Source organism: Staurois parvus, unplaced genomic scaffold (genome assembly GCF_062004578.1).
Source record: "Staurois parvus isolate SC_StPar_1 unplaced genomic scaffold, SC_StPar_1.0 ptg000424l, whole genome shotgun sequence".
Taxonomy (NCBI): domain Eukaryota; kingdom Metazoa; phylum Chordata; class Amphibia; order Anura; family Ranidae; genus Staurois; species Staurois parvus.
The window spans coordinates 1,253,805-1,268,982 of record NW_028318220.1 but is presented as its reverse complement, the minus strand read 5'-3'; the positions used below and the strand labels follow the sequence as shown (position 1 = coordinate 1,268,982).

At 40.4% G+C, this 15,178-nt stretch overlaps 1 protein-coding gene across 1 annotated transcript; it reads right to left on the bottom strand.

Moving 5' to 3' along the window:
• Positions 1 to 10,294: 10,294 nt before the first annotated feature.
• DUSP1 (dual specificity phosphatase 1) lies at positions 10,295 to 14,897 on the bottom strand. The gene is made up of 4 exons (XM_089687393.1): positions 14,260 to 14,897; positions 12,351 to 12,499; positions 11,827 to 12,046; positions 10,295 to 11,339 (listed from the first exon to the last, which is right to left on the bottom strand). Exons 1-4 carry the CDS (start codon positions 14,627 to 14,629, stop codon positions 10,969 to 10,971), a joined length of 1,110 nt encoding a protein of 369 aa, XP_089543519.1. The 5' UTR covers positions 14,630 to 14,897; the 3' UTR covers positions 10,295 to 10,968.
• Positions 14,898 to 15,178: the final 281 nt, after the last annotated feature.

Here is a 15,178-nt window from a genome sequence, read left to right as displayed (position 1 = left end):
AACTTTACTACCCCGGCCTCCCTCTGCTACTGCTATAGTTCTTGTTCAGCTCTCTTCCTTTCTCTCTTACTCTACTACTTTTTTTTTGGAAAGGATATGTTGTACGGGAGATTTGAGTTTTAAATGTGTCGGCAGTCTTTGGGCTGAGAAAGTGAACCTGATTGTGCCTCGATTACTAGGTCCTCGAAGACTGACATGTAAAATTGATAAATAAAGAATTTAAAAAAAAAATGAAATATAATATACCTTCCTACCTATTTACTAATGCTAACAACAACTTCCTGTCCGGCTCATGTATATAAATGGCAGTACAGGGGCGGGTAGCCATTTATAAATGTCCTCCCACTTCCCTGCCTGTGCAAGCTCCCTGGGAGCACACGGCACCGCGATCTGGTGCCCGCTGTGTCCTCCAAACACCGATCGCTGTACGGGACCTCTGTGTGAGGTCCCGATCATGTGATCACTGATTCCCCAATCAGTGATCACATGAATAGTAGTAAGCAAGATGGCACTTCTGACATCATTGCTTACTATGTGTGAAATCTGTGAATGATCACAGCGGTCACATGGTACAAGGCTATTCACAACAGCCTTGTACCATGTGACAAGGTGTGACCAATCACAGCTCGCACAGTATTTCTCAATGGCTGCAAGAATGCAGCCAGAGAGAAGGAAAGATTATTGCTTTTACAGCCTTTATGGGTAAATCAGTGTAAAAAAAAAAATCTTTATCACCCCCCACAAGTAGTACAGTGTCACTATGGTGACACAGTACTGCTAGAGTGACAGTATGTTAAAAAAAAAAAAAACATAAATAATAATATAAAAAAAAAATAAAAATGTAAAAAAAGTTTTGAAAAATTATAATTTTTGGTTATAAACTAATTCGGGTAATTTTTTTTACTAAAAAGATAGCTGAATACATTTTGGCCAATACTTATGAAGAAAGATTATTTATTTGCAAAATTTTATAAGAAAAACACATTTTTTTTCAAAATGTTTGGACTTTTTAATTTATATAGCAAAAAAATAAAACTCCTGGTGGTGAATACGTACCACCAAAATAAAGCTGTCTGTCTCAAAAAAATTGCTAACAAATTCATATGGGTACAGTGTTGCATGACCACGCAATTGTACTTCAAAGTGTGATAGCGCTGAAAGCTGAAAATTGTGGCCCAACCTTTCCCACTGTTTCTCCACTTACTTTTGATCAATGGGGGCACCCATCAGCACAGGGTGGGCTACAAAGCACCGTAGAAGAGATTGTTACTGCTAGAGTAATGGAGCACTGGTAATTTTGGGATCACTCTGCATTCTTAAAAGAAGCAAAATGAGAATGTAAGTACTGGGGCATGCCTGCAATAGACTCCTGCTTCCAAGTTTTCATAGTAAATACAGATCACAGATACACATTTTTCAGCCTCCCTAACTATAAAACTATATAAGAAAAAAAACACTGTTCGTTTGTAAAGGATGTCTAGAAAAAAACACTAACATAAAATCTGCCTCACAAGCAATTCAATGGCGTCACACATGAAAATCAAAAACTGCTTTTTTTGTGTATTGTTACCTTATGCTGATTGGACGTAAGTAATCTTTATTATAGCCTGTGTGCCAGTTGTTAAACTGAACTACTACGCAAGAAGGCACATCCTACATCCAGGGCAAAGCAATAAATATGTACTTGATTTCACGAGCTGTTAACTCCTAGGTTGTGTCTACGGTGCCACATATTGCGTATCACCATACTGGACAAACTCTGTGCTGCAGGCTTCATACGTCATGAATACTGATGCACATTTGTGTAATACAATTTATGAATTCAGTAAAAAGAAGCAATGAAGAAACATCACTATGTAATAGCTCTGCTGCAAGAGTTCATCAAGCTTGGCATTTATTTAGCAAATTAACTATGGAACAGGCTGTTCTATATACATAGGGGAAGTTTTCTCTGTATATAAATAGATATGATTTTCCCTGAAATGGACAGTACAAGATACAATCAAGGTTTCACTGACCTTGGAGGAAGCGGCCAAATTTAGAGAGATTACACTGAACATTACAAAACAATAATATTTTTGGCAAAAGGTTAAGGAAACCTGTACTGGGAGAATATGGAGGCAAAGGAAAATTCTACTATGTACAAAGAGTGCCTTTGTAACCTATGATTAGAACCCGTTATATAAATAATAAAATGTATCCAATAGTTTTAACAGTGGATGCTTTATCCAGATCTAATGTGTAGTGGAACTGTATAAACTATCTGAAATACATTGTACTATTGTAGTTGAATGCAGTAAATGTCATAATGTTAGAGAATAGACTGCATGTAATCAATAAGTGACTGCTTCTGGGGAATGATGACAGAATGTGCAGATGTGACAGGGCCCGTGAAGCTATGGAGCTCAAACATATCACATGGCTATGAGGCTTGCTTAGCCTTCCTTGTAAACAGTTGGCCTTATTTAATAAGGTAGTGCAAAGTGCAGTGACTACATGGAAAGTGCATGAAACCACAGCATCTAATCAGATTACTGTTTACTGTAACTTTATCAGAAAAACATGAATTCAGATTGCTTGCTTTGGGTTAGAGTGCTGTGTACAAAGTTATGGTACTTTGCACTACAATATTACATCAATCCAAACACATCATTTACAGATTATTATTATTATACAGGATTTATATAGTGCCAACAGTTTGCGCAGCGCTTTACAATATAAGGGAGACAGTACAATTACAATACATTTCAGTACATAAGGAATAGGAGGGCCCTGCTCGTGGAGCTTACCATCTAAAGCAGTGGTTCTCAACCTTCCTAATGCCGCGACCCTTTAATACAGTTCCTCATGTTATGGTGACCCCCCAACCATAAAATTATTTACCCAGTAATTATAATTCATGTTTCATTTTACCTTCAATACGGCTGCTTTCAACACAGTAGCTGCTTTCAACACAGTAGCTGCTTTCAACACAGCAGCTGCTTTCTACACAGTAGCTGCTCTGTACACATCGGAAATATGTGTTTTCCGATGGTCTTAGGCGACCCCTGTGAAAGGGTTGTTTGACCCCCAAAGGGGTCGCGACCCACAGGTTGAGAACCACTGATCTAAAGGAAGGAAAGGAATTTGTACAGATACAAATTGTTTATGGTGAAAGGTATTGATAGACAATTTTTCTTTATTTAATCATTTACAATAGTTTGTCGTGTTGGTTATTATCTGCTAACCAGAGGCAGTTCTGTGCCTTGTGCAACTAGAAATTAAATATAGTAACTAAAAGCCTCAGCATATCTAGAACAGCCTTTCTCAACCAGGGTGCCCAGGCACCCTGGGGTGCCTTGAGGTTTCTTCAGGGGCGCCTTGGCAAAATGTCTAAAAATTGCCCAAAACTTGTATACAAGCCAGAAGGTGGAACAAGCCTGCCTTTTAGTTACACAAAGCCACAGGTTTTCAGTGTGCACTATTACGACCTTGTAGCTGCTGGCGTCCCGACAACTAATGTCTTCATCAGTTGATACAGAGGTTGTCAGCTACCTGCACAGCATCCTAGTTTAACCCTCCCCTGCCCCTCTCCATCAGTGCTGGGGTCACATTAGCTCAGTGAGGGAGAAGAGAAACACTGGAATACTACTCTGTACCAGTGTGGAAATGTGTATTTGCTTTGGAATAATAAATCACTTCTAATGTTAGGCGTCCTACATGTGTGGATGTTTCTGCGTTTCATAAAACTATTAGAATAGTTTTTCACATTTTAGAATGGGCTGCCCTTTTAACCTCCCTAGCGGTATTCCTGAGTGTAGCTCGGGGTAAAATGTCAGTACCAAAAGCGGTAACCCCGAGCTACACTCGGGCTTACCATTAATGAAGCTGTAATTGTTGTGATAAAAGAACAGTAAACTAGTAAATGGAATAGTGTCACTTACACATTTTCAAAAAAAAAACAAAACAGCAAATTTCACTTAACCTCCCTAACGGTATTCCGAGTGTAGCTCGGGGTAAAATGTCTATACCAAAAGCGGTAACCCCGAGCTACACTACATGGGCTTACCATGCAGCGCTGCATAGGGAGTCCCTGCAGAGCTTACCTTGTCCTTCGCTCACGCGATGTGTCCCCTGCAGCGTCCCCGGCCATCTCCTCCGGCCGAAGCCGGCATCCGGCTTCTGTGTTCCGGTCCCTGTGACGTCGGGACGTACGGGCGCCGGCGGGAAATTTGAAAATTTTAAAAAATGTCATTTTTTTCCAAACAAATTTTACATAGTAAAACATTGCTGTTTCAACCCATTTCACATACATATTGTCCCTAGTGCTTTGTCCTGTGCCCTGCCTGCATTTTGACTGTTCTTTTTGCCTGGAAACTGAGAAAAGTCCAAGGTGTCCAAAAAGTGTCCCTTTAGGTCAAAAGCGGGTTTAGATCAGCTAGAGAACAGCAATAGTAAATCAGAACCACTTGCAGAATTGAGTGATGATTCGTGGGGAAATTCGTCATCAGACACTGAAAACGATTTTGCGACTTTGCTCAGCAATGTGCGAACTTGGCGCTATATTTCATATTTCAGTGTTTTGGTTTGATTATATTGTTGAAATAAATGTATTATTATTATATTATTATTTTTTATGATTATTTATTAAATTATAATTTATGATTTCGTGTTTTAAATTTTATCATACCCGGGATGTTTAATAGACTCTTGTTCAGACAGATTTCAGTGAGTTATTCCTAAAAATTACAGCCTACAAAAAAAAAACTACATATTTCCATGCAAAATAATGGTACCGCTTTCAGCACCAAAAATCTGAAATAATCATACCGCTAGGGAGGTTAAAATGGACAGTCTTGAGGCACCGTATTTTAAAATGGGGTGCCTCAAGACTGTCCATAATTTTAAAGGGTGCCTCGGAACTGGCCATCATTTTAAAGGGTGCCTTGACTGAAAAAAGGATGAGAAACACTGATCTAGACAACAAGAATGATGGGGGTTGTATTTCTGCGAGCAATGGGGTTAATTTACTAAGACTGGAAAGTGCAAAATCTGGTGCAGCCCTGCATGGAAACCAGTCAGCTTCTAGGTTTTCTTGTCAAAGCTTTACTGAACAAGCTGTAGTTAGAAGCTGATTGGTTTCTATGCATAGCTGTACCAGATTTAGATTGAACCAGTTTTAGTAAATCTGCCCCAGTGACTCAATGATTGGCAATAATTCAGATCTCCATTTTAAGTATTTGTACTGCACTACAGATGAAACTTGAAAAATTAGAATATCGTGCAAAAGTTCATTTATTTCAGTAATGCAACTTAAAAGGTGAAACTAATATATGAGGTAGACTCATTCCATGCAAAGCAAGATAGTTCAAGCCGTGATTTGTCATAATTGTGATGATTATGGCTTACAGCTCATGAAAACCCCAAATCCACAATCTCAGAAAATTAGAATATTACATGCAATCAATAAAACAAGGATTGTACATAGAACAATATTGAACCTCTGAAAAGTATAAGCATGCATATGTACTCAGTACTTGGTTTGGGCCCCTTTTGCAGCAATTGCGGTATGGCATGGAAGATATCAGCCTGTGGCACTGCTGAGGTGTTATGGAAGACCAGGATGCTTCAATAGTGGCCTTCAGCTCTTCTGCATTGTTCGGTCTCATGTCTCTCATCTTTCTATTGGTAATGCCCCATAGATTCTCTATGGGGTTCAAGTCAGGCGAGTTTGCTGGCCAATCAAGCACAGTAATCCCACGGTCATTGAACCAAGTTTTGGTGCTTTTGGCAGTGTGGGCAGGTGCCAAGTCCTGCTGGAAAATGAAGTCAGCATCCCCATAAAGCTTGCCTGGTAGACGGCTGAGTTGACCCTGGACTTAATGAAGCACAGTGGACCAACACCAGCAGATGACATGGCTCCCCAAATCACAGACTGTGGAAACTTCACACTGGACTTCAAGCATCTTGCATTGTGTGCCTCTCCATTCTTCCTCCATACTCTGGGTCCTTGGTTTCCAAAAGAGATGCAAAAGTTTCTCTCATCAGAAAAGAGGACTTTGGACCACTGAGCAACACACCAGGTCTGTTTTTCTTTAGCCAAGGTAAGACGCTTCTGACGTTGTTTGTTGTTCAGGAGCGGCTTGATGAGAGGAATATGACATTTGAAGCCCATGTCCAGGATCCGTCTGTGTGTGGTGGCTCTTGATGCACTGACTCCAGCCTCAGTCCACTCCTTGTGAAAGTCCCCAACACTTTTGAATGGCCTTTTCCTGACAATCTTCTCCAGGCTGCGGTCATCCCTGCTGCTTGTGCACCTTTTTCTTCCACACTTTTCCCTTCCACATAACTTTCTATTAATGTGCTTTGATACAGTACTTTGGGAACATCCAACTTCTTTTGCAATTACCTTTTGAGGTTTTCCCTCCTTATGGAGGGTGATGGTTTTCTGCACAACTGTCAGGTCAGCAGTCTTTCCCATGATTGTGATTCCTACTGAACCAGACTGAGAGACCATTTAAAGGCTCAGGAACCCTTTGCAGGTGTTATGGCTTAATTAGCTGATTAGAGTGGGACACTTTGAGCCTAGAATATTGCACCTTTTCACAATATTCTAATTTTCTGAGATTGTGGATTTGGGGTTTTCATGAGCTGTAAGCCATAATCATCACAATTATGACAAATCACAGCTTGAACTATCTTGCTTTGCATGTAATGAGTCTATCTCATATATTAGTTTCACCTTTTAAGTTGCATTACTGAAATAAATGAACTTTTGCACGATATTCTAATTTTTCAGGTTTCTCCTGTATATTCTCATTTTCAAGGATTGTATTGAAACAAAGATACTTCTACGGTTTTAGTAAATCAACCCTACTGTTGAGCAGCTAGTAAACAAAACCCCAACCTTTTTTGTATATTATATTGAAACCCATTTGGTAACTGCAGTATTTTTAAATGATTTGGATAACCTTTTCATCAACATAGAACACTGTATATTTGCTAAGTCCAAGTCTTTTTTTAAGAGGCAGCTAATCTGCTATATTTAAGAGTATATGAAACATCTGATCGATGGTACTGGGCACTGTGTGCAATCTACAAAGAGAAGTTAAAGGATAAGTTCACCTTCTGACCAAAAATAATAAATTCACATTTTTTTGCACATAAAAAAATGTGCATTTATTATTTTTGGTTGCAGGAGCCTGCAAAGCATTGCACCAACGATCAGTAGATTGCTGGTGCTATGCAGGTCTCCTGCAGACCTGTCAGTATATCTGCTTGCCCGTATGGGATGTATGGGCAAGCAGATATACTGACAGGAAGATTTAATGAACTACCACCGTGGTCCACAGCGCTGTGGTAGTTCATTGAGACCTACAAGACAACCGCCGCTAAGGCTGTTGGGACCTGTAGTTCATTAATTCACAGAACTCTGTGAATGAATGATGCTGCCTTGTGGGCTGAGCCCCGCACGGCTGCACTGCTTTTGAAAAGTGACAGCTAGTACAGGGAACTTCTCCCCATACTTCTGTCACAGGGTGGAGGGGAGGGTGCAGCATTGGGAACATGTTACATATTCCACCCTAAAAACGGTTCCCATAGGTGAACTTAGCCTTTAGGTGAACCCCAAATTTTACATACTCCTGCCCCCACTATTCTTGCTGTGAGGGCATGCTCACTTGTGATGGTTTCAATCAAACAGCTGAAGTGTCTGTAATTACGAGCACAGGTAGCATCTTTGGAGAGAGCTGTTGGACTTTTCTGATGGAAGACATACATGGAGCACAGACCTGAAAAGACAAAGAGAGAAAGACAGAGATTGTAGATTAAGTAATAGCAGGTATACCTAAAACATTCAGCTCTCACTTTGAAGCCAGGATACACTGTACATATAATCTACAAAAACCAAACTCTACAATACATGCTTTTCTACTCAAACTTTATTCACATCTCACTCCCACATGGCGTGGAGTTGGGGTTATATGATCAACAATTAAGATTTATAAATCATTTTGAATAAGCAATGTTTTGGGTAATGTTCCCATTCCTACCATTGCATGTAGTTGTGTATGTTGTATGGTATTGTTGTATTGTTGCATATCCTCAATTCGTGCTGATGGGCCCTTGTGCACAGCAGTTTCTTATAAGCCAAGAGTATGATTGTATGGAAAGGTATAAGCTCATGTGTGTCTTCTGTCTCATCAATTATAGGCTCTCATACACAAAGGATGCATACCTGATCATGCAGGTTATAGTATACTTCTGTATGATCATATGCACTTTGCTGAAATATGCATCCCGTGCATGGTATTTTTGGCAGCATCTCACTGTGACTTATTTTAGGTGGCATTATGTCCTGTATTTTCTACACCTGGGACCTCCATTTATATAGGCTATTTGAATACATTTTTTGTAATGTTAACAGCTCTTCTTTGTAACAGACCTTAAGAGGGCCACAGATCAATTTTCTTTCCTTTAACCAGGAGTTGCAGGAAAGACAATTACTTGATTCCCCCATCAACACAGTCAATGTTGACAGGGGAATCCCTCCCGCAAGGCCATAGTGTCTTCCCTGCAGGGGGTGGGGGGAGCCATCCCTGCCAGAAGAACACAGTGCTAACAGCTATAATAGCCGCTTTTAATAATCACATGTAAACTCCGACAGGCTTGTTGCAACTAAGTTGATAATTCGATCAACTTGGGTACATTCAGCCTGCCCATACATGGTTTGAATTTTGGCCAGTTCAGCAGGTACTTCAAATTCGAATCGTCTATGGCCAGCTTAAAATCACATGTAATCTAGATCACTTGACTGTGTTCTGATGTTTACAAGCTAACACGCTGTCACTGTAGGTGACGTTCACAATCAGTGAGATTAATTATTCCAATAGACCATTTGGGGTTTATATAACTTTAAATCACTTTATCTGTCAGCTTGCACTTCTCATTTTATGTCACACTTCCTCATTTGTTCTGTGGTAATCTTGTTTACACCATTTTTCAAAGCCTACAGTTCATTTGCCTAACATTACTGCTATGTATTTCTGAGAAGTGCTAACACAATCAACTATCTGCATGTCGCCAGTGTGAAATGTATACAGCGTTTCCACAGAGTAGACTGCTGTATGTGTCAGCAGTAATCATTGCAGTTGCTGAAAACACAATTTTACATTTAAATATAGCATATAGGTCTGGGAATATGAATGACACACCAGCAAATGCAGGATAATGTTGAAAGAAAGGAATCATGTTACATGACCCAGCTCCAGTCTGCTTAACTGCATGTTTTATATATTAGCGGAAACAGAAGGGGCAGAGTGAGTGTAGTGTTACCTGTATAACACAGAAATATGAGGAGTATGCTTATTATATATGTAAATATAAACCACGATGTAATGATGTATTATATTAGTCCCACAAGAGAGTAAAACAACTGTAAAGATAGTAATGGGTCCATGGTAATTTTTCTGTCCATTGTTAAGCAAATTGCTATATTCACCCATTTTTCCTTCTTCATTAAATGCATTCCTATAATTACAGACCTAAAGTGAAAACAAATGTACCTTTTCATTGCATTATGTGGCATTATTTGTATGCGCTGTAAATTGTGAATAGGCAGGGCATGCCTGGAGAATAGTAGCTACTATATGTCAGCAGCTCAGTACAAGCCCTTGGGATGGCCATTATTCAATATGGCCAGGCTCAACACATGTGCGTCTTTACTCAAAATACTGGGAACATTGTATGGTTTAATACACTGCTTACACAGCAAAATAGTATATGGGTCTGCAGATAAGGCCTGTAATTAATTTTTTACATTTAAAAATGTGTTTAGGAAGGCAAGGGAGATAAACTTTAATGGCTATATTTCGGTAAATCAGGTCCAAAGTGTAATCATACTTGAAACTACTATGCCAAAATCCATGGCTTAGTGGGGGTTAATTACTAAAACTGAAGAGTGCAAAATCTGGCGCAACTCTACATAGAAACCAATCAGCTTCCAGGATTTATTGCCAAAGCTTAATTGGACAAGCTGAAGTTAGAAGCTGATTGGTTACTATGCATAACTGTACCAGATTCTGATTGCACCAGTTTTAATAAATCTCCACCATTGACTCATAGCAATCATTCAGATCTACATTTATGGAGAAGTATAAATATTTGTACTGCACTATATTCTCAGATCAAGGATTGTATTGGAATAAAGATACTTCTGCAGAAAATGTTGGGCTGTGGTTGCTAAAGGAAAACTGAGAGTGTATGTTTTTTGTTATTTTTTTTCTTTTTTAAAGTAACGCAAGACAGAGAGGCAACATTCAGTACAAAGTCATAATTTATTCTATTCTGTATAAAAAAGGTCATAGTTTTGTATTAAAAAGTCTTCTCCCAGGAGAAGAAATATATTATTTTGCATCATAAATAAAATCATAGCATATATACAGTCGTCAGCAAACTCAGAAGGCTTCGGCCTAGTGCTTTTTTTTTCGTCAGTGCTTTGGAAACTGAAGCTGGTCTTGAATTACAAACAGGAATTACAGTACCAAAAAATACTGAGGTATTTCTCCTTTGCTTCGTTAAAAAAAAAGCTGAAATCTTAGGCTTCTGAAGGCAGGACGAAGCTTGTAAAATAAATAATAGGACGTACATTTTGTTTTTACAGTTCGTAGGCAGCAGCCTCTCTTTCATTTTCACCAGTACAAAAAATTCAGGAATGGAAATACTGTCGAACCTCCCTTAAACGGAGATTATAAACAAACAAAAATCAGACGTAAAAAGGCAATGGTGACCTGTCTTTTTTGAAATCCTTAGTGGTTAGGACAGACACTCAAACTTTTGACAAGTCACGTCAGTTTTAAGCTACTTGTGGTTTCACCAGTTCACACGTCTGGTTGATGATGGCTTAAAAGTGACAACAAAAAAGTTAATAAAAGTTCTGAAAAATTATTGCACTTTGTATAACACAGTCCATGTGCTTTAGCTTGTTCCACCTCAGCAACTTGGCGATGTTGTGATAGGACTGTGAAGGTAGCTCAGAGAGCTTGTTGCAGGATGAACGGGGATAGAAACTGGGAAGTTAAAGACAGTAGTAGTGGATGTTCCTCTGTCCAAAACTGATATTGTGGGACTACCAGCCTCTGCTGAACATGACGGTGCTAGTACTTGAGATTCAAACTGAAGCAGCTGTCCCATAAAGCTGAAATTAGGTGAAATGATGCTCCTTCGCTGCTTGACAAACTCAAAAGCTTCATCTAGCTTCACACGGTTAGTCCTCATCAAATAAGCAAGGCAGATAGTAGCAGAACGTGAAATACCAGCTTGACAGTGCACAAACACTCTGCCACCATTATTCTTCACAGAATCTGAAAGATAAAATAAACAGGTTATTGTAAATAAACATTATACTAAAAATCTTCAGTTTCAGAAAACCTGTGGAATTTATAACGAAAGCAAACAGCAGAATCTGGCGCTGTATGCTTATGGCAGCTAGGTGGCAGCAACTGACAACAGACAATGTGCTGCCCTCTATGTGTGATTAGTTTTGTATTCTGCCTAGTATTAGACCGAGTGCTGCGTTCATATTGGACAACGAGCACTTTTCTTACTCCTCAAACACTTTGTCATTATTTTACAACGGTAGAGGAGCAGTTTGGCACAGATAAATTAGCAGAGCTCCAATAAATCCATGAAAAAAGGGTAAAATTGATCTGAGACACAAAATGCTAATTGTTGATATAGACCTACTGTTAAACCTGGGCTGTGAGAAGTAGCTGATGCTTGCAATCAGTATTATTCTTAGGTATTCTTAATACTAGGTTTAATGTTCTGTGACAATTAAAAGATATTTACCTATGAAGTCAATGGCTTCATTAAACCAGGAGCTGATGTCTGCTTTGTGGCTGTCCTCTACGGGGATACTCTTGTACTGGTAGTGTCCCTCAAAGTGATTGGGGCAGTTGGCAGACACGTTGATCAGGGCGGTAATGCCAAGGGTGTCCAGCATATCTTTTCTGGATGCATGGTATGCACTTCCCAGGTAGAGAAAAGGCAAGATTTCCACTGGTCCTCCCTGTAAAACAATTACAACAGACACGTTTAATCAACTGGAAATACAATCATACATAATTCATTCATAGGTACATAAGGGAAGGCTTGAAATATGATCAGTTGTGTTATGTGTACATCTTATATTCAGCCACAAAGGAATAATGTGTAAACACAGCTTATTATCAGGGCTTGTGTTTGGGGAAGTACAATTGTCTGGTGCTTTACAGCTCACTATTATTTAGTGCTTGGCTGGCTGGGAGTGGTAAAGGGAGGGACAGCTTGCTTGGCAGGGGATTTTAACTCTTACAACACAAGGGAATACTGACCTGATCATATAATGGGGTGCCGCAGGGGGTGCAGTTGGAATCAGCACTGCCTGGTACACTGTTGGCACTGAGGGGCAGGCTTAGTCCTACTGGGGGAGAACATTTGTTGCAGAATTCAGGATATTCAGAGGAAAATGCTTCATATCCACCTGAAAGAGAAGAAACAAATGACAGTCATTAGATTGTATTCTTTATGTAGCTGATTGACAGTTGTTATCAGTGGAGGGCTTTAGGTGGACCCTACAGGATTTATTGTGCTAGAAAAAAGGGAAGAGTTAACAAAGGAAAGTTTAGGAGGGAAGCATCACTGTACCTTTACTGGCTGACATTTTTCAATGTGGGCTTATGGATATAAGGGATTGTTGTTTATAAAAAGGGGAAGAGCTAGCACATTTTAGGAGGGAGGCATCAATGTACCTTTGTGGTTGATTTTGGGCTTTAAGTAATTGATAAGATATAGATTACTGTATAGGAAAAGGGAGAAGGGCTGGAAGGGAAGCATTCATTTGTGATGATATTTCTCAATGAGGACTTAAGGTGGACCCAATTATTCTATAAAAGAGGGGGAACAGGTTTTAGGAGGGAATCATCTTCCTACCTTTATAGTTGACCTTTCTCAATGGGGACTTAAGATGGACCCAATAGATACAAGGGATTAGTGTATAAAAGAGGGGGAGGAACTATCACAGGTTTCGGAAGGGAATAATCTTCCTACTTATATGGTTGACCTTTCTCAATGGGTACTTTAAATGGATCCATCAGATATAAGGGATTATTGTATTAAAGAGGAGGAAAACTATCATAGGTTTTTGGAAGGGGATCACCTTCCTACCTTTATGGATGACATTTCTCAATGGGGGCTTTAAATTGATCCAATTTAAATAATTGTATAAAAGAGGGGGAAGAGCCATCATAGGTTTTAGGAGGAAATCATCTTCTGACCTTTATGGTTTACCTTTCTCAATGGGGACTTTAAATGGATCCAATATAAAGAATAATTGGAAAGGGGGGAAAGCTTACAAAAGATCATGTACCTTTATTAGTTACATTTCTCAATTGGGTCTTTAAGTGGGACTAATAGATAAAAGGGATCATTGTATAAAAGAGAGAGAGCTATCATAGGTTTTAAGAGGGAACTGTCTTCCTATCTTTATGGATGACATTTCTCTATGGGGGCTTTAGCTGGATCCAACCGTTATAAGGGATCATTGTAAAAAAGAGGGGGGAGGTTTTAAGAGGGAACTGTTTTCCTCTCTTTATGGATAACATTTCTCAATGGGGGCTTTAACTGTATCCAGCATATAGAAGGGATAATTGTATAAAAGAGGGGAAAGAGCTATCATAGGTTTTAGGAGAGAATCATCGTCCTAGGTTCATGGATGAAATTTCTCTAGGGGGGCTTTAGCTGGATCCAATCGTTATAAGGGATAATTGTATAAAAGAGCTACTGGAGGTTTTAGCAGGGAATCATCGTCCTATCTTCATGGATGACATTTCTCTAGGAGGGGGTAACTGGATCCAATTGTTATAAGGGAAAATTGTATCAAAAGGGGAAGAGCTACTGAAGGTTTTAGCAGGGAATCATCTTCCCATCTTCATGGAGGACATTTCTCTATGGGGGATTTAAACGGATCCAGTAGTTATGAGGGATAATTGTATAAAAGAGATGGAAGAACTACTGTTTTGAGGAGGGAATCATCTTCCCATCTTCATGGGTGGCATGCCCCTATGGGAGCTTTAACTGGATCCAGTAGGTCTAAGGGATTAATGTATTGGAAAAGTTGGAAAGCTAGCAAAGGATCAATGTACCTTACTGATTACCTTTCTCAGTGATGGCTATGGAGTTTATTGTATAGGGAAAGTGTGAAGAGGCAAGGAAGGCAGTTTTGGTAGGGGCTGATGAATATACCTTTCAGGAAGAAGATCCTGCTGCCTCGGGGGTCCCTGCAGAGGGCACTGACTGCCAGCATCATGGTGCTGTCCTTGCGGATGGTGTCCAGCTCGTAGGTCCTGTCATCCAGCAGCAGCACAGCCTCATACAATCCAGCGATCAGCCGAGCCCTCTGCTCCTCGTTGGGGATGATGTGTTCCAGGCCCATGCTGCCTTTTGCCCTCCTCTTGACTATAGTGCTGAACCTGACATTGCTGGAGCCCATGATGTGGGCCGAGCTGAAGGAGAAGAACGACCTGCAGTCCAGGATGAGGACTTTGTGTGGCCTGTCTGCCAGCAGTGCTTTCATGGTGCTGCAATCCATGCCACTAATCTCCATATTGACCATAGCTAGGCGGCACACTCTGCTTGGAAGGGTAGACAAGGAATCCGTGCTGCTTCGGGGTAACACTGCTCGGCTTGTAACAAAGAACTCAATGGCTTCCTCTCCTTGCTGCTGCACTTGCCCGTTCCAGGCTACTTTGTCTAAATGAAAGGAACGTAAGAGGAAAATGATGGAGTCCTCAAGCACTAGCCAGCCGTGTTGTCTTTCTGCTGTTACTTGTTCCCTGGAGCTGGCTGGCTGGCTCTAGCTCGTGCTGCCCCGGACCTCGCACACTCCCTATTTATACAGAGCGGGAGGAGGTGGCTTTTTTGTGAATGGCTTGTACCACGTGGCTTTACGGTGACATCATTCCAGCTGTAGCCGCGCCCCCTTGTGTCCAGCCAAGAGAGATGACGTCGGCTAAGCTGCAAAGTCAAACAGTGCTGTATACACAGAGCGGCCTGGCCCAGGCAGGAAATAAACTGCTGTAACCCTGAGCCAGCCGCAGCTCCGCTGAGAGGAGAGCCGACACACGAGGCACGCAATGTTCTCCTCAGAGCACACATACACAAA

What these genes read in the sequence shown, in the direction of transcription:
- DUSP1 (XM_089687393.1), bottom strand. Translation starts at nt 14,629, where the DNA reads ATGGTCAATATGGAGATTAGTGGCATGGATTGCAGCACCATGAAAGCA. An exon ending in CAGGATCTTCTTCCTGAAAG is followed by an intron (nt 12,500 to 14,259) that starts GTATATTCATCA and finishes CTTCTCTTTCAG; the next exon opens with GTGGATATGAAGCATTTTCC. An exon ending in TGAAGCCATTGACTTCATAG is followed by an intron (nt 11,340 to 11,826) that starts GTAAATATCTTT and finishes TTTATCTTTCAG; the next exon opens with ATTCTGTGAAGAATAATGGT.